Source organism: Akebia trifoliata, chromosome 4 (genome assembly GCF_017979445.1).
Source record: "Akebia trifoliata isolate Shusen 1 chromosome 4, ASM1797944v1, whole genome shotgun sequence".
NCBI lineage: Eukaryota > Viridiplantae > Streptophyta > Magnoliopsida > Ranunculales > Lardizabalaceae > Akebia > Akebia trifoliata.
This window is the reverse complement of record NC_141378.1, coordinates 41,309,437-41,329,658: the sequence shown is the minus strand read 5'-3', so window position 1 is coordinate 41,329,658 and position 20,222 is coordinate 41,309,437. Positions and strand designations below refer to the sequence as shown.

General features: G+C 34.5%; 1 protein-coding gene and 1 non-coding gene across 3 annotated transcripts; one reads left to right on the top strand and one right to left on the bottom strand.

Annotated features, from left to right (window-relative positions):
- Window positions 1-6,681: 6,681 nt before the first annotated feature.
- Window positions 6,682-19,806, bottom strand: LOC147405005 (nucleolar protein). Of its 2 annotated transcripts, XM_086441130.1 has the most exons (26): window positions 19,551-19,806; window positions 19,309-19,473; window positions 18,019-18,184; window positions 17,787-17,903; window positions 17,538-17,674; window positions 17,292-17,451; window positions 15,382-15,449; window positions 15,147-15,245; window positions 14,898-15,013; window positions 13,475-13,649; window positions 12,901-13,011; window positions 12,738-12,816; window positions 12,504-12,644; window positions 12,295-12,408; window positions 11,444-11,565; window positions 11,276-11,358; window positions 11,045-11,169; window positions 10,384-10,504; window positions 10,166-10,303; window positions 9,173-9,269; window positions 8,916-9,041; window positions 7,965-8,057; window positions 7,773-7,878; window positions 7,538-7,680; window positions 7,340-7,426; window positions 6,682-7,216 (listed from the first exon to the last, which is right to left on the bottom strand). In XM_086441130.1, the coding sequence occupies exons 1-26, from the start codon at window positions 19,713-19,715 to the stop codon at window positions 7,088-7,090; spliced, it is 3,183 nt and encodes a 1,060-aa protein (XP_086297256.1). In that variant the 5' UTR covers window positions 19,716-19,806; the 3' UTR covers window positions 6,682-7,087. The 2 variants fall into 2 exon arrangements, with proteins under 2 accessions (XP_086297256.1, XP_086297257.1); XM_086441131.1 differs by lacking the exon at window positions 19,551-19,806 and having other exon boundaries at window positions 17,787-17,947; window positions 19,309-19,448.
- On the top strand, window positions 18,549-18,652 carry LOC147405006 (small nucleolar RNA Z279/snoR105/snoR108). The gene has a single exon (XR_015178136.1). It is a non-coding gene; the product is annotated as a small nucleolar RNA Z279/snoR105/snoR108 (small nucleolar RNA).
- Window positions 19,807-20,222: the final 416 nt, after the last annotated feature.

Below are 20,222 nucleotides of genomic sequence, written 5' to 3'. Positions count from 1 at the left end.
TTAATAAGAGTGCAAGTCTAGCCTTACAAGCTTAGTACGATTTCCAATCTTATTAAGGGTCATTGACCTCGCTTAGCGTATCCAAAAACATGATCTGATGCCACAGGAATGAAGTAGAGGACAAAATTCTTTGAAATTTAAAATAAATAATTAAAAAACTTAAAAAAATTATTTCTCACCGTTAAATTTTAATTTGAAATTTAGGAGTTCGATTGGAGTTCAATAGCCCTCCATTTCAAAAGCTTGGATCAAGTTAAAAAATTAATTTGGAATTGTTTTTTCTTTTGGATCTAAGTTTTTTGAAGAATCTAAAGGGCTTGGTTGTTGGATTGCCGATTTTGTAATCCATTTGAGCTCAACAATTCTTAGTAACAATTGAAATATTACTAAGTTAGTAAGGAAAATATTATTTTTTTTTAAATTGCACATCATTAAAAGAAATAAATAAATAAATAAGCATTACATGCATCTCTTCTTGAGCATAAGGGAAAAATCACTCCATCAAAGCTTCATAAATTTTAAAATCAACTTTCTAAAATTTATAGGGTTTTAATGGAGTTTTTCAAGCCTCAAGCATCACGAACTCCTACCTATTTCAACCAAGTTTTTAGTTAAATACAATCATTCAGTGTCCTCTCTCTCTCTCTCTCTCTCTCTCTCTCTCTCTCAATGAATCAACCAACACCAACTTCTCTCTAATGATATATTTTTAAAGGTTGAGGCTCGCTTCAATTTATTAAAAGGTTTCGACGACATTTTAGGGTTGTTTTTTCATCAAACAATGTATGCAAGGAAAAAAAATCGAAGTTAGGATAGATATTCAAAAAACTAATCTCTCTTGTGGAGATAATTTTTCCCTATCTGAGATTGCGACGTTTACCCGAAATGAGATATCCTACAAAAAAACACCAAGTCCGATCTGTGTAAACCATCACCAATCACAATGGATTTTTTATTTTTATTGAGTGCAAAATCAAGAAAGGGCACCCAATCATACGCAATGTGAAAGAAAAAAAAAAACTCATATTCGATGGTCCAAGGCCGTTTAATTTCATAAAATTCGATTGACCAAGGCATTGAATTTTTCATTGTCGAATTTTTTTTTTCAACAAGTCGAAATCGTCAAATTAATGAGGATGAGAGAAATCCAACGACTCTAAGCCATCGAATATAGGGAACATAAACAATTTTGACAACTCTGGACCTTCAAAATTCAATTTCTAAAATTTGTGGCTTAATACGGTTGAATTTTCCAAAAAAAAATTTCCTAATCGAGTGTCCGAGCCAGCTTGTGCGCACCATGACTAATTTCGAGGAGGACTACCACAGCAACCCACCGCCATGGTCCCCCAGTTAAATCATGAGAAAAACCCAATAAAGGAATCGAACCTGTGATGTGCGCCTAATCCACACTTCACGTGCTCACCCCTTACCACTTAGGCAACCTATGGGTGGGTGAATTTTTCAATTTTCACGTAATAAAATCTCCATCAATTCGTAGCACAATATGAATCGTGCACCTAACCAGGCACAATTGTGTTAGGGTGGCGGAAGACGAACTACCTCTCAGCTCAATGGAACATTTAGCTCGGTCTCACCAACTTAAAAAGACTAGGAATGTAAGATGATTTAAGCTCTCCATCATACCAAATTTGAGGCATTCATGTCTTATCTCAAAATACTTTTGAAAATAGAGAATGGATATAACATTTTATGACTAACCTATCCACAAATAGTAAAAATCACCAACTCAATATTTATTACTTTGAAGCCCTACTAATCCAATTCAACTATCAGCATTAATTAAGCGTGGGCACAACACCCAAGAGTAGAGTCGACAACCTCCATCCTACTCAACAATCAGCTTGCAATACACCTGGACAAGTAATGTGATGGCACTTGTCCTTGGAATTCGATTGTGAAATCCCCTCTCAATGAAAGTGGGTTTAGAACCCAAATTCTCTCGAAGACTTTCATCTCTCCAAAGAACTCACAAACCTTGCAATTTACTATTCATCATCTTCTAGAATTCTTTGAACTTTCATTTCTTAGTATTTCTAAATTTATATTTAGATAATTTTAGGCTCCATCATTCTCACCTTCTAACGTCTAAGAAACAATTGGAGGCCAAAATTTTGAACTATCAACATTATCGAAGGAGGAAGACTGTTAGGTCAAGACCAAACCCATCATCAAAGGATAGTTCAATCACGAGGAGGGGAATCCCGAAAAAACCTTCACGTCTCTCTCTCTCTCTCTCAAGAAAACATTTGAAGAAGAATAAAAAGATTTGTGGGTTTACTAAAAGAAAAAAATGAAGAATCATAATACAAAATAAAGAATAGGGACAGGCATCTAGACAAATTAATTAAATGCACAAGATTTATGTGTTATATGCAAAAGTTGGGGTACCAATTACAGTTCTTTTGAGGAAAAATGTCCCAACCCATTTAGAATATACTTTAGAATCTCTCGAGTGGTATTTCCAAACTTCATCTCAATTTTGAGATTGATAGTGGACCACGGTATATTTGGCATAGGAGACTAATGCTTGTTTCTTTGAAAAAAATGTCATTTAGATGAGATTTCTATAGAGAGATTCTATTGCCTCGCCAACTTTTACCTGGGCCACCCCAATATGTGTACCAAAAGTTGGTGTGGCAATAGAATCTCTCTATTCATAATGAGTGCAACTAGCCTTCCAAGAGCATCTCCAACGTAGCACCCTTACCAATACCCATAAATGAGTTTTTTGAGTATTGTGTGTTGTAATTATGATTATCCATGGGGCTTTTATTCCAACCATGCTACCCATAAACTCCTACTTATAAACTTTTGAATACATTTTTATACAATTCAAATTTTTAATAAAATTCAAAAAATTGGAAATCTTGCCCTCTAAAATTTGAAATTCCTTCATGCCAAAGTTGAAATAGAAATAATTTTTTGAATCCGGCTCTCAACCAACAAAAAATTCAATATTCACATCCCCTCTCGCAAAAATTTAAAAAATTTAAAATTCAAATTCCTCTCACCAAAATTTAGAATCTCTCTATAAATATGATGATTTCCTCTCTCATTTTCACTCATCTCTACTACATCTTCTTTCTATACTCAATTTATTTTCTCTCCAAATGGTATTCTAATGGATCGTTGTCCTGACATTTTATGAGATTACCTCAGGATTGAGGATGAATCTAATAAAGAGATGAAGCAATTAACAAAGGTAGTCATGGGAATTGAGTAATTGACCCACCGAACAACACGACGTCATGGTTTCATTCCCGACCACATTATCATTCATCGTAATAGAGTTGAAAGTCATGAAAGACTCTATCATGATTATTTCACTGAAAATCCTATATTTCTTGGTCATTTATTTTGGAGGAGATTTCGAATAAGTCACGATTTTTAAATATGGCATGCCTTTTTCGGGCTACTAGGATTGTTTAATGACATCAACGTGTTAGACCGGTCTCTTATATTCGTTAAACTTGTTGAAGGATAAGTCCCTCTTGTCAACTATACTATTAATGGGAACGACTACTCGATGGAGTATTATTTAGCTAATGGTATATATCCAACATAGTCAACATGTGTAAAATAATTACATGTCCACAAGGATTGAAGAAATAATTTTTACTGCACAACAAGAGTTGACAAAAAAAGATGTAGAGCACGCATTTGGGGTGCTCCAATCATGTTTTGTTATCGTGCATGGACCAACATGTTTTTGGGATGAAAGAACCCTTGTTAATATTATGAAACACGCATAATTATGTACAACATGATCATTGAACATGAAGGAGATATTGGTGATTGTGAGTTTAAGGCATTTAATGCAAATCTGCATGTATCAGTGTTTTATGCGCGTAGGCGTCAATTGGTAGACTTCATGAAAATTTATTGTGGCATCAAAGACAAGGAAAGACACTCTCAATTGTTGTCGGATCTAATTAAGCATTTGTGAAAACAAAACGGCGAAGAACATGAAACTAGTATTTTTCCTGTTATTTTTCAAGAAGTGTGCAAAGTTGTCGTACTACTTAATTTTTCAAGTATTACAAATTTGAAATTTGCATTTTATTTTCTTTCTTTCTTTTTTTTTTTTTTTTGATAGTATAGGGTTAGTGTCTTGTAAATAAAATTGAAATTTGAAATTTAAAATTTGCATTTTCACTAGTGATTAGTAAATATTGAGGTGCCAACAACAAATTTGTAAATAAGTAAAAGTTGGTGTGCCAACAATAGCTATTTTATTGGGACGTAAATAAGTAAATGTTGAGGTGCCAACAACATGTTTGAATATAAGTAAAAGTTGGTGTGCCAAGAGCAGCTACTTGATTGGGGTGTAAATAAGTAATGATGTTGTGTCAACAAATTAACCAATGGGTTTGTAAAACCATCTTCATCATCTTACATAAGGGAACCAAACTAGTAGAGAGAAAGAAACCTAAAAATCCAAATCCATGGAATCCGTTCAATTTATGCATTTGAGTTCAATGGAGGTTCAATAAAAATGAAGATTTATGTTTTTAGGGTTCTAATTTAAAAAGAGATGGACGTCAACCATTCAAAACCTAATGTGTGTTTGGCAACACTTCTAAAGTCTAAATAGAGATAGTCCACCTTTAAAATTTAGATTTCAAAAGTTTTATTGCCGTTTGTTTCGTTTTAGATTTCAACTTTAAGAATCAAAATTCAAAACTTTTGATTAAGTAATGGGGGGATGCTGGATGAAACTTTCGAATTCTAAATTATTATTTTTTTCTAAAAAAACCCTCCTCAAAACACTAACTTCTATCACTTATCTCTTTTTTATACAAACCCTTATTGTTAACTTTTCTACTTTTCATTTCTCTTCTTCCTCTACAATTGTATTGTCAAGATCTCTCCACTTTTCCTTTCAATTACGTAGTTCAATTCTCAATCCACTTTTTCTTTTGATTTTATTTGTTAAATTTCTAAGTAATTCACATTATTTTACGTGATCAGATTGCAATTGAGCTAGAAAATGCAAGATTGTTTATTATTTGAGTATTACCTTGTTAGAATATATATATTTTCAAGTATGTAATCAAATTGAAAACAATACTTTTGGAGTCTTTGACTTATTAAAAATTGAAATGAAATGTGTGGATGGTTTCATTATGCATAACATGTTATATGTTTCAGTTAACAATTTATTAGAATTACATAAGGGTAATATTGTCAAAATGACCATTATGTTTTAAAATTATGTTTGTAACCAAACACTTTTAAAAATGGTAAACAAATAATTTTTCCAAAACAAAACTTCAAATTCTAGATTTCAGAAAACATAAATTAGACTTTAGACTTCAGAAATATGATCAAACATACCCCTACTCTTCCTACACCCACGCTTGACAACCTACTCTAAGCAACACTAAGAAATTTTTCCCTCCAAAAAATGATTAAGTTGAGAGAAGTACCGATTTTTGGTAGCGAAATTGCCTAGACGTAAAAAAAAAATTTTGAAAAATGGGTCTTGCATTGGAGTCATAATTTTCAGACTCCACTACCATAACGTCAATTGGGAACAAAAGGGGGTTGAGGGAAGGGTACTGCATTGCAATTGCTCTAAGAAAGAAATCCACCCTTACAGAAGGCAATTGGGATCATCTTATAGTATTCAAAAACATGATTCGATGCTTCGAGGGAGTAGAGGACAAAATTCTATAAACTTTCAAAAAAAAAAAATTATTTTTCACCATTGAATTTTAAGTTTAGGAGTTCAGTGGAAGTTTTGTAGCCATACATTTTCAAAACCTTAGACGAATCTTTTTTCTATTATTATTATTTTATTTTTTAGATATGAGTTTTTTCATGAAATCTAAAAGGTTGTGGTTAAAGCTTAAAACGGGTCAAGTTCAGATCGAATATGAGTATGTCCATATCCATATCCAACTTTTTTATCCAAATCCAAATCCGACTCAGATCCCTACTACCTAAAATCACATCCGAATCATTTTACTTTCATTAAATTCATATTCGGATCCGACCGAATTAATTAATTCGGATCAATCGGGTCGAATAATATCAAACCATTCAAAATTATTTCAAATAAAATTTTAAAAATATGGTCAAACGGAGACTTGAACTCAAGACCTCTCCTTTTTGAAAAGATGCTTTGAACCCAACCATTGTTAATTGATGAAAGATACCTTGAACAATATAAAATACAGATTACAAAGTATAATATCATTCAAATCTTAGTCAATATAGGAATGGATCCATATCTGACTCGTGTCAAGGGACATCAATCCATATCCAAATCATATTTTAATTCGGATATACTTAGAGGAATCAAACCCACAAAATTCATATTCAAATCACTCGAATTTCAAATAAAATCCATCCCATTTTAAGCCCTAGCTATGGTTTTGGATTGCCAATGTGATAATCCATTTTAGCAAAATTACCATTAGTAAGACTTAAAATTTTACCAAGGAAAGTTTTTTTTCATTTATAATATGTGTTTTTTTTGTCTTTGATACAAGGCAAAATTGTTAATAATAAAATAAAAAAAATCTTTCTGAGGGAAAAAAGTTAAGAATCCCAATAAAACCATTTAGTCACTCAAAGATACTTTTCGGGACAAAATGATCAAAACACACGATACAACAGTTCATAGATTGAGAGATGCCTTCGAATGATAAATTGATCAAAACCCCAAAAAAATTACACTACATTTTGAGATATATTAGATTTAGTGTTATTTTTGGAACAGGATGTAACATATGTTACATTTAACACATTGTATAACACATGCGTTGAGCTCATCAAAACTGAAACTTTTTTGCCAATGCCCCGAACAAAAACAAAATTGAAAGGAAAAACAAAGAACTTTCCTGCGGGCAAGCTGCTTCAAAATTTTGAAGGAACCCTCTCCATTGGATTGGCATTTTCCAAGGAGATATTCCAAAGTTTGGCGGAAATGTAGGGGTATGAAATAAATTTAAAACGCCACATGTCTTGTATTGTGGCGGGTTCCTTCAAAATTGTGATGCGGCCTGCCCACTTCAATGTCGGACTCAAGTTGAAACCACCATCACCACCTCTGATTTCAGTTTCTAATCCTAGGGGCCTTGAGAAAATGAACACTCCTCACAAACCCCTTGCCTGCCTCACCAACATTTCTTAGAACATTGATGGGGTCTCGGATTTCTTCTATCAGTTCTTCTCGTCCCCGTTTCTACAAAAATTAATTAATTTGTTAGCGAAGAAAAAGTAGGATATCTTGTCAGTATTTCTAAATTCATCACCCAATACGATGTATAAATACTGCGCAAGGTGCAACCAATCCAAGTTTGGTTACCTTTGAGCCCAATCTCTCCCAAGTCAGGCCAATCGCATCACCTCCAAGAGAATCATACCACAACTTAAATGTGTTTGGGAATTCTTTCTACAAAGTAAACAGAAAATGTAAGATTGGGTATCAATAAAAACACAAGAAATCGCAGCTCAATGTTCTAGCCCGTGGGCTCATAGTGTGAAAATGGTACACAAAAATTACCTTCAAATCCTCTACGAAACACCTCACTGGATCAAAGTCTACCATCAATTTATTCTTCATTTCCTCTAAGCTCCCACGTGTATCTCCTAACGACATGTAAGGATTGAACATGTTACTAGGATGTCCTTGAGCAACACATCTCCCTGCCCAACAAGAACAAATTTTTTAGGGTTTTTAAACACTAAAAGCATGATATGGCCGTCCAAATAATTAAAGTAGGAAGAAAGAAAAAAACCTTGGTTCATTTCAGATGGGAAAAGAAGGTTACGAGGGAAAGGCAGTCTATCCCTATGTAGAAGAATTATGGCATCATAGTTGTTCAAAGGAGTCCGGAAGATGCACTGGAAGAAAATGAAAAAAAAAAATTGTTAAAACTTTATAAATAAGAGCAATTAAACAATTGATGATATCTAAGCTACCCACTCACCTCCCACTTGTGTGAATCGATCTGATCCTGTAATATCAAGTTTGTCAAAAAGTCGGCACTACTTCGGGCATAAGCCACTATCCTTTTGAGTTCCTTTTACATCAATGAGATTCAAAAGTCAGTTGGCAACGAATAGAGGACATATACCCAAAACAAGCAAAACCTTGTTTAGAATAACCATGATTGAATCCATTAGAGCCCTATAACTAGAGATTCAGTCACATCTGGTCCATGATTAGAGATTAAATCCCATTTCCATAAATTTTTATGGTTTTGACTTGTATGCTGTAGAGTCACTGTCTCTCTCTATGACCAATGTATTACCATCACTAATAAGAAACAAGGAATTAATTTTAGAGGCTTTCTTGTTCTTCAAAAAACAAGAAAACGTCGAAGTTTAAATTCTTTAAAGAAACCAAGCACTTCCCATCCATTAAAAAAAAAAGAGAACGAGAGCAGCTATTGGCACCCCAATTTTACTTATTACATCCAAATTTCTTAAAATATTTATCACCCCCCAATTAACGATTAAAACACACTCTTCAAACAGTATAAAGGTTTGGCTCAAATTATCATTTCAGCCCTACAAAACATTGTAACACCCATAAAAACAATTTCAGTAGTTGTTTACCTAAACCGAAAAAATATAGAAATTTAGCCCAGAAAAAAAAACAAGAGCTTCAATTGGCACCCCAACTTTTACTTATTCTCAACCATAAACTTATTTTTGATATTTTTAATTGGGGTGTAATAAGTAAAAGTTGGAGTGCCAATAGAAACTCTTTAAAGAAAATAGGATTTATTTTTCCCCTATGCAATCATATTCACAAAACTGGCGAGAGCAACAGAAAATAAAAGCCAAGGGCCTGATTAGACAGTAAGGACTGATAGAAGCTTCTGCCAATAAAAAATTTTGAGAATAAAAAACGTCAACCGGGGAATATTACTTACCGATGTGTTTGGTGAGAATCTCATCCAAACTTCAGATGCCTTGTTGTATGTTGTAGCCAAGAACATTGCCGGCTCCATATTTTGCTCATTTTCTTCGTTAGACTTTCTGCTTAACATGAAGTTCTCCTATCCCGGTAAAACATTCAATTAGTATAGTCACTTTAATAAGTAACAAGATCATCAAATACGATGACCTCGGGAAATAACACATCATACAATCTCATATATGATCAGATATCCAAAGTTATAGATCTTACATTGATCTCCTTTTCATCTTCCAGAGTCAAATCACCATTTATGTCAATAATCAAGGGAGAAATGGCCCAATCATAGTTAGATAGTAACCGCAAGAACCTGTAGAGAAAGGTGACACCTTTTAAGGCATAAATACTAACAGCACAAAGCAATAAGAAGGTGAAATAGCTAACAGGTACAAATTCCAATATGATGGAAGCAGAAAAAATGCCACTATACGTAAAAAGATTAAAGCCAATGAATTTTGGCTTTATTCAGAAATCACTTAAAACATCAAATCACCATCAACATCGTTAGCTAAAACGACAAGGGACCCTAAAAAAAATTATAATATTGCAAACCAAAGAAGATATAATATTAGAGAAATATATGAGAGAAGGGTATTGCATTTACTATAATTATAATGCAAATCTAGACTCTGAGAAGAAAACATTCTTATGAATTAACATTGTTCATCACAAAGACAAATTTAGCGAATCAATTGGATCATTTTAGAGAGCTCCTATTGGCACCCCAACTTTTATTTATTACACAAATTTAAAAATAAAGAAAATAAGTAAATGGTTGACAATAAGTAAAAGTCTGGGTGCCAATAGAAGCTGTCTCAATTTTTTTCTAGATTTTTATTTTTTGGGTTTAAGCTCTTATGAGTCTAATCATAATTGTAAACAACTGTTGAAATTGTTTGAATGAGTGTTATAATGTTTTGTAATGCTTAGATAATAATTTGAGCCACACCTTGTAATGTTTGACTGGTGTGTTTTAATCTTTAATTGGGGTGTGATAAATAATTTAAGGAATTGGAGTGTAACAAGCAAACGTTTGGGTGCCAATAGCAGCACTCTTATTTTAGTCCATCCATTGAAATTTTTGAATGACAGAAATATCAAGATCATTTGTATAGGAATCGGCTTTGAGTCCATATTTATTTGCTCTAATTTATGACTATGAAACTATTAAAAAGTTTTCTCACAAATATTATTGAGGAACATCACCTTAAAAATCCAGTGATCCGTGAGCAAGGAGCATACAATGGTAATGGATTCAAAAAGAGATAAGCAACCAATAACTCAATCGTTTCCTCTGCTAGGAATGCGGAAAATAGATGTGAAGCAATCCATCGTTTTGCAAGCCTTCACAATGAAAAAAATGGGGTAAGTAATGTTGTACACTTAGTTAACACTGATTGTAGGATGGAAAGTCGCACACTCACCGGACAACTGGCCCATATACAGGGTAACGGCCCTGCAAGCCATTAATCATGCTAGAATGCTGACCACGGATAAAAAGTTCCTTATCTATATCAGAGATTCGCCTCAGTTGATCAAGTCCAACTACAATTAGAAAACACTAGTGAGCATATCATTATGTAAGATTAAATGGGTAAATTACACTTTCACCCCCTATGGTTTGGCATAATTCTATGTCAAACCCCGAACGTTTTGACAATTGCAATTACCTCCCCTTATAGTTATCTAATGGGTTCACTTACCCCCTTCCATCTATTTGCTTTCAATCAAACAGTTAGAAAATGATTTTTTTACTTTCTATAAGACCATTTTACCCTTTTCAAAATGTTGTTCTTGTAAATAAATAAAAATATTCCCGTGAAAAAATGTGTTTCCTTGTTCATGTTTAGAAAGGGACACTTTTATGGCTTCAAAAAAAATTGTATAAAAAAATAAAATGATAGGGTAAAATAGCATCTGAACTTCAACAGTATGTGAAAGGGGACGTAAGTGTAATTGTCAAAATGTTAGGGGTTCATCATGGAATTATGCCAAACCACAGGGGGTCAAAGTGTAATTTACCCAGATAAAATTACCCTGCAATATAAAATATTAAAAAACTGTAGATCAAATTGAGAGCCTTACGTTGCTTTTTCAACGAGCTCAGGCCTCTCTCATGCAAGATTCTAAGACTAAATGCATATCCAGACATAAGGACATCCACCTTCTCCTCAGTAGCAGTGCACGTCATACCCCAACGGTTTTGGAGACTGCCACAAGGCCCACAACAGTATCACCATATTGACAAGTCAAGAAGAATGTACAAATGGTTGTTCGATCCAAGCCCCATAATTAAAGAAGATTTGGGAGACCTACCTTTCTCCAATTTTTAGAAGGAAAGCTGATTTAGTCTTCTCAATTGCTACATCATTCATCGGCCAGTTCCCTGAACCCTCCAACTAAAAAATAAACAAAAACACTCACCAAACATGATATAAATGAAGTGGCACACAAGGAAAATAATTAAAATGTCAAGTGTCTTACCTGAATCATAACTTCTAGTGCTTGAATACAAGTTGTAGTAAACTTCAGAGATTTTCGGCTCCCGTCCTTTTCATTAGCCAAGGGATGTGGTTCAGGAGGGGAAACAGATGTGAACCTGAAGGCTGTGTACATTGTAAAAATATCAGTAAAATTAAACTCACTGACAGAAAGTGCTTCCACTTTTCAGGTTCAAACAAACCCAGATTTTAGAGGCATAAGTAAATATTAAAAATAAAGCTTCAAAATAACCAAAATATGCATTGGGGGCACAGTAAGAGAATTTCCAGGGTTCAGTCAAGACAGAACAATCAGAACAAAATTCGGCCTCATCCAACCTATTTGGGTCAGTTACATGAATCTTGTTTAGAAATTGCAGTCTACTTAAGACCCTTCTGTTAAAGTATGCTTCTTGGAATATTCCTTCACGACACTAAACTAGAAAAGCAGAGCCACAAAATTTTCTAAACAAAGAAAAAATTTAGCAATAGGATGCAAATAAGAGCACTAGTGTGACATTTCAACAATATTTAGAGTTATACACCTGGACACCTCTAAACCCAGAACAACAATGCCGTTTGCACAATAAGGGTTAACAAATCTGACCTTTGCAATGTCAATAATGCATTATGACTTTGATGTAATGACAACATAAAAAAATTATGAATCTAACATCTAAATAAATAAATTGAAAATTAATCTAGCATAAAATTGCATAGTCTTACTACAAATCGTCAATTGGACGAACATAACTGAAATAGATAAACTCAATACAATCAAGAATTAATGAATTATACAGGTCAGTATCTAGTTCAATCAATAATTACATGACCCCACTAGCTGGAAAAAACAACCTGGGTCTAAAGGCTGCACGCTAGATACCCTCAAAGGTATGTCTTCCAAAGAGCGTAAACGCTTTGATAAAACATCAAATGCCCCAAACAAACTCCCAGAGAATGAGATTGGATCTGAAAATTTCCACAAATGCATTTGCTAAGAGTGCATGTTTTAAAAGAAATGGAGAACAATGACGAAACTGTTAGCAGAAAGCTACTGTTGTTACCTCCAACACCACGAAGACAGAAATCAAGCTGATCCACAACAAGTACCAAATTTTCTTTCGATAAAGAAAGATGTCGTAAAAGTACATACTCAGTGATTCTTTTGATAATGATGTGCCGTTCCCATTGCTCACATTCCCATACTATTTTGGATTAACATAAATTAGCGCAAAACTTGTCAGCTTGACATTAGAAAAAACATTAGCAGCCCATATAATTCAGATTAAATGTGTTACCTGTGCTTTCCGCAATAGTCCCATCTTTAAATCTCCGAAGCTCTGCCTTCTCCCCCCAAAATTTTCTGAATTTAAGGACCTAGTGAAGAGCATGATATCATCACCAGATATATCCAAGAGTAAATAAATAAACAATAAACTTGGAAATGATGAAGTGAAAAACCTCTTTTTTGTTCTCAGCATTTGGGCCAATGTCAACCACTCTAAAACTCTTCTCGAAAGAGCTGGCTAATATCCCAACAAGCAAGGGATTGCTATCAACCTTTGAGAAACCCTATAATCACAAGTAAATTAAATTGAGTTGATCATCCAAAATTTGGGCACGTTTAAGGGTGCAACTAGTGCAGGCTCAAACAGAACAAGGGTTGAATTTGGGCGAGAGTGAAATCTGGGTTGGGCTTAGGTTGAAATATCTAAGCCGAACCAAAGTTTGGATTGGTCAAAGTTTGAGGGCTAACTGACTAAACCCAATCCGACCTCTATTTCATATAGATCGATACCTAGGGTTAGGGTTTCATTGTTATTTTTTCCCCTCTCAACTAAATCAGTGTTGGGCTTGGGTTGGGTCATGTCCAGCTTGGATTGGGCTCGAGCTAGGCATCATAAGCCCAACCTCAAGTTTCGCTGGGCTTGGATTGAGTTGCACTCAAATTGGCCCTCAACCAAACACAACTCACCCGAGTAGCAACCCTAGGCATATTATAACCTCATAATTGAAGATTAATAGGATTGCATACCTCTTCAATATTCCATTCAGAGGAATTGTTTCCCCAAGTGACACGAATAGATTTTGCTCTATCACCCAGCCCTTGCTCCAAAAGAGAATGTATCTTTTCCTCGTACATTCTCCAACACTCATTGTCCAAACAAAATCCAGAAGCATAAACCTCACTATTTCCTCTTAGATTCATTCTGAAAACAATAAATGTGCATAATTAACATCTTAAGAAAAATCACTCTACCTATGAAGAACTTCCAAATTCATGTGTCACGCAATGATGCTTCAAGTTCATGAAAATTAACACCTAGAACATGAATTAATATTTACAAGTTCATGGAGTTGGAAATGGTTATTACAATTTATATTGAATGATAATTGACAAGTGATACAGCAAGAACAAAAAATCAATAAATGATTGACGATTGTGTCAATGGCCACACATCTAAAACTATCATGTAGCATAGTTTCGGGCCAATGGATCCATAAAACTTTTGACCAACCTCTTGGTTAACCTACACACCAAAACTCAGCCTGATTGAAGATTCTACTTGTTGGATTTGAGCATTTTCATCATGAACAAGAACAACGACTCATGGATTAACAAAAAGTACGGTTTCAAGTTCTTGGTGAAAAATGCCCTAATCCAATGGCTAGACATCACAATCAGACTAATTTTTTATGGGCCTGCCAGAACTTTGATAAGGTTCGTGAGTCAGAAAAGTGTGCAATGCGGCATTTTTGGATCCAGGGTCATGTGAGAATCATCTTCAATGATCAAAAATTCTAAACGCCAATATTTAAATCAACCATGTAGTCCAAGTTCAGTCTTGACATCACATGGAGTAATAGCTCATTTGGAGCAATCCTGCGTATAATTGGATGGAATGTCTTTCATTATTTCCAATATAATCATCTAGTAAGAGCTAGTTCCAATATTACTAAGGTGTAGAAATCTTTATTCAGTTGCTGAATTTAGAACTAGTAATATATTATTTTTGGGTCAGGATGGAGTGACTCATGAAATTTGTCCCATCGAAACTATGAAATCTAACTGACAAAATTTATCATACAGATACATATTGTCAGGATATGTATTAGTGGGACACAAATCCTAGCTATTGGATTTCATGTTTTTAATGATTGGGATCATATGTTTCTCCATGAGCACCAGACCCCTTTTTCTTTTTCTTTTTCTTTTTCTTTTTGTGTGTGTGTGTGTGGGGGGGGGGGGGGGGTAGTTAATATGAAATTCAACAGCAAACCTAATCGAATGAAATTTCATTAAGAAATAGCTCATAAAAAAGGACTGAATCTAATGAACCATTCATTGCGCATGAAGGCATTAATACTCAAACTAGTCAAAGCTTAGACAAAAAACACGGAATTTTGATAAACAAAAAATAAATAAATTATCCAAATATTAACTTCACTAGAGGTACCTTAGGCAGTAATCATATTTAGAAGGGAAGTCAACGTTGGTCATGAAAACCTCTTCAAAACCACCATCTCTACATTTGTCTAGGCAATTAAGAGTCAAAGCAGCTTCATCTTGGAGCTGAAATTTTGAATTCTGTGAGACTAGCAAATATTGTGTTGGGGGGAAAAAGAAAGAGAAAATAGACAATGAGATCCTAAATTGTCCTGAAAATCGTATAAAACAGAATGTTAAAATGTGAAAATAGGAGCACCTCCCGAAAAGCACTCCTTGAAATCCGGAATGCCAAGTTATGATGAGCAGATGAATCAAATAAAACTATCGCAAATGATTGCTGATATTGCCTCCTCTCCTGCAATTCCAATAACTCTATAAATATTTATGAAGATCTAAAGATAATTTTCTTTCAAAAAATATGTCCCACGTGAAAAACAATCTAACCAGCATCAAAGAGCACGAAAACACGTAATAAAAATTGAGCAACGAACCTCCTTAGACAGTCTAGACAGACTTTGAGGCTGAAGTGAAAAACCCTTGTCCCATAATTTTGACGTGGCTGTGAAGAACAAACAACTTTCAGTATTTTGACCACATCAAGGTAGTAGATTCACAGACTAGAAATTGGGTGTCAATTATATCAATATTACGAACTAAGGAATAGATAAACGCAAAATCAAGGAAAGCAAAACAAATTCATAAATGTTAGCTAAAAAGGAAAGATGAAACAATTAACATTTAAATTAAAGCAACCATCAATAGTAATAAAAACACCCAATCATTGAATTCATCTTGGATTTGAAGCAGAGGTCTAGGGTTCAGTTCCTCCCCTTGGTGGCCACCCCCGGGATTTATCACAGTATGCCTGGTAAATGTGGAAGGGGTGACATACATGCCCTGTGGGATTGATAGGTATCAAAAATAAAATAAAAAAACACAATTCAAACTAAAATAATAAACTATTTGCAAAGCACCAATGCAACTCTACACTAAATTGTAATCAAATACAAAACTATGAATCTCTGTCCAAAACTAACATAAAAGGAAGAAAGGAGGAAAATATGCCGAGGTGGGTTATTGGTATTCTTCCTCTTAATATTTGCGTTTTGCAACCATATATACAACCTCAAAAATCCCTTTTACAATGTCCTAACTACTGCAATTCTTTGTACTACCACTGGATATCAGATAGCTTTCATCCTGGATTTTTTTTTTCCAGCTATCATCACATAATCTACAGAGTCGCAAAGAAATGCCTCGCAACTAGTTGAAACATGCAAGTTGACCAGATCCAACACACAAAGAATATGCAAATAAATAGATAAAAGATAGAACTACTATCTACAAACAATGTAGAACACAAAGATGTACAAATACAAACAATGCCGAACAACGTGACAGAGATGTAAGATGTGGCAAAGTTGCTAGCCTCCTCGTCAGCCTGCAAGGAGCATGGCTACCCAGGCAATCTGTTCACACAAATGTGCAATCCGCGTGTAAATGTGTGCAATTGCATGGCCGCACTATTCTTTCATGAAATCATGGAGAACATAAATATGATAAATGCAAGCTTACAGCTTTGAGACTGTATGCATTCCTCCATGACTGGGTAGACCATATAGGATGCAATTCCTCCTAGAACCTAGGTGCCAGTGTGCCACTCCTGCACTAGCATCTTATGATCCTAGACAGTCTGGGTCATATAATGGCTTACCTCTGGTGATCTCAATGGGAGAATTTTAATAGGACAATTTTCCAATTATTGACCTCTATGGGAAGAAAATAAGAAATCTAATAAGTTTTATCTCCCATTTTCTGCCATAGATTGATGGCATCAAATGCTACAAATGATAATAGTGAAATGATATTGACAGTTGACAAGCATAACTCAATCCTGGCACCACAGTACAGTTGCAATTCAGGCCATTGTTATCATCTATAATAACCCTCAAAATTGGTATTAAATATAATTCAAGTATGAATTCATTTTTTTTTTTTTTTGTTATTGCAGGGTTTCCCCACACCCTTTTGAGATGGGACTAGTCCTTATGGTCACACGCCCCAATCCCACGGAAGTTTCCCAATGTGCAACAGGATAAGTCTATAAGCCACCCAGTTTCAACCATACGACCAAAGGGAACAAACCATGTCATTTTATCGCCAAGCCAACCCCTTGGGGTTATGAATTCAATTATTCCATCTCAAAAAGCATGCGGTCTAACTTCATAGATCGTAAATTATCAAGATTTGCCATACGCATTCTCAAAAACATAATGAATGATGCTTATTCAATGGAAACTCCATCTTAAAGGGAAAATAGTAAGGAATAAACCCTAAGTATAGTCTTCCAAACCAAGCGGTAGCTAAACTATAAGGGCAAGATGGACAGTGACAGACATACCAATGAAATCCAACGTAACACGAAAAATCTGCATTGCTTTCATTGATCTATTAATGCGATTCCCACCCGATTCAGTTGCAAGGTATGACATTATAATGGAGATTAAAAATCCATTTAAGCAATCATGAGCACAAACAGAAATTCTATGCCTAGCCCAAACCTGCAGCAGTAGAGCACCCAGCATTAGAAAACTGATGCAACTGACTGATCCAAAGCCCAAAAATCTAAAGATATCTCAAAACGTACTTTCATCAAAATTAAAGCCTCCGCCAATGCCTTCCATCCAAAGAAAGTTTTTCTAACAAATTCCGCATTCTCCTCCAGAAACATATCTTCCAAAATGCTGCTGTTGTACTTCGGAGTAGCTTGAGTAACACTCCGTTCTAATCAAATTCCAATGGAAAAAATCAAAAAATTATATGAAACATATCCTCAAATAACTCAAAAATTAGGACAAACTTACTCCCAACGCCACATGAAGAAGCTTTGAATTACCTTGGTTAAGAGCACGAACGTTGTTCCGTGTCAAGCTTAGTTTTGAAACACTAAACAACGATGTAGCTGTCGGAATTAATCGTATAAAAAATCCAGGAAGTTCAACGAGCTCTTGTACTACCATCCCAAAATAGATTTTGTCAGTTTTTGTAAGTGCAAACCTGGGATTGGAGTTGGGTAAATTAGAAATACTGTAAATCTAGATTGACTATAAATGTTTAAAATAGCGTACCAGGATGGACAATCAAAACAGGTTTTCGAGCCTCGTTTTGGAAGGTCGACCATTCGATCTTTTTAATTAGGGAAGAGGAGTCCAAATGTTTCTTGATTCCACATAAGTAAAGACATCTCTTTGCATGGTATCGATGATTCAAGTAGTCTTTCTCATGAAAACACTCCTGTTGTCGTGGAGGAGGGGAAATTTGTTAAGAGTCAAGTTCATAAATAAATCAATTAAAGTAAAGTAAAGTCAGTAGAGACATTAGAGACTGGGTCTCTAATGTTCTCATCTGTTGAAGAAAATAGGGACATGAGGTATTCAATTGTGCCCACTTGTCTCTATTCCAACCGTACCTAAAGAAAAACTATGTTTTCATCATATTTCTCACCCCTGATCTACTTTAGTGATTTTCTCCCTTCCTTTATATGATTTCACTTTTAATTTGAAGTACAAACTTTAGGTTCATTGAAGCTTCTTGATACCATGTTGATATAGAAGTTGATCGTTGACTCTTGATACATATGATCCTTTGGGAAATTAACGAGATACGATGAGAGATCAAAACCTTGCATAATTACGAAATGGGTGTCCGCCCCAAACCTGGTTACGACAATCAGGGCACTCCCTTTTTCACCAATCTGATCCCTATCTTGAAACCGCATGCAAGCAAACATACCCACCTCCTTTAGGACATATTGGAAAGCACAATCATCGATCATCCAAAACCGATAAGTTTATTTGATCTTTTATTTCCTTTAATTGGTCTCCTTACATCTTAATTTCTAGAAGCTACACATCTTCTTGAATCCGATTTGCACTACACTTACTAGTTGATTGTTAGTGTCAGGATAGTGAAAAAATCCTTCAATTTTTTAAAAAGTCGTGAATTAACAATTTGTGACTTAATGGCAATTCATAGCTTATTCGCAAAGCTTTAAAAAAAATAAAAGTTTATATTATATTTAACATGAAATTTTGTAATTTTGTCTAATATATGTCCTATACATTTTTTCTATTATCCATAAGTAATAGTATATATTTTCCGATTTTTTTCCCAACTTTGTCGGCTTTCTCCAAATATTTCCCTTGCTAAATTATTTCTGAATCCCTTCTTAGTATCTATGATTGTCAGAACCTTATGCATAATTATTTCTACACTTTTTTTTCTTTTTTTGATAAGTAACTTTTTTCTAAGAAAGAAAACTTACAACAAAACAAAAAATAAATCTCAAAAACTGAAATATAATTCTACAAAAAGCATTATAGATTCAAAATTGGTTCCAAAATCTTTAATTTTGTTACCTTGGGCATGCGAAGAAAAACATCAACCCCAATGCAGGGTTTAGCGACAGCCATTAACGAATAACTACCACCAATTCCAACAAATTTTGGCTTCTTGAACGCCAAAAATTCGACTTTATCCGAATTAACATCTCTGATGAAACCTGGAGCTAAATCTGCACCAACCTGATAGTTTTTTTTTTTTCTTCTTTTTAGCCACAGAAACAAAATAATTTTCAAGTAAAGTACTAGGGTTTGGGTACCTTAAAGTCTTGAGGGATTTTCTCGATAGTTTGTTTAATGGCGGAAAGGATGTTGTCGATGAAATCAGTTATGGTGGTGGAGTTGTAATCGATTTGAACCTCATTCAATAGCTCTCTCACCTTCAAATCTTCCATTGTTTCTACACCAAGATCAAAACTAGCCATCGATCTTCGTTTTTCTCTTCAACCTTGGTAGCAAAAACTAACCTATGTGGCTGAAATCTGAAACGAAACGAAAACTCTCTTGAGGGTTTTAGAATGGTTTTAAGAGGGCTTTTTTTATATTATAATAACACACCATTATTTATGAGTCCGACTTTGAACTTTGAAGCGACCCCTGACAAGCTAACTTCAAATTTTTAGAGGAACCCTATGTTTTGAAATTAAATACATGCCCCTCAACATTTTAGTGAATATTTGAAATACCTCCTTATTTTTTCTAAAGATATGCCATTCTTGATCTTGGTCTCCACTAAATGAGCTGATGGAAAACTACATTAATGCCCTCACTAACTTCACCATAATGATTATCTTCGTCATCATCATTATTTTATCTAATCTAAGAGATTAAAGTTGATTGATTTTAGGAACAAAAATCAAACATTTGTAGGTTATTTAGGTCATTTTTCATTAGTTGATAAAAGAAGACTGAAGTCAAGGGGCATGTCACAA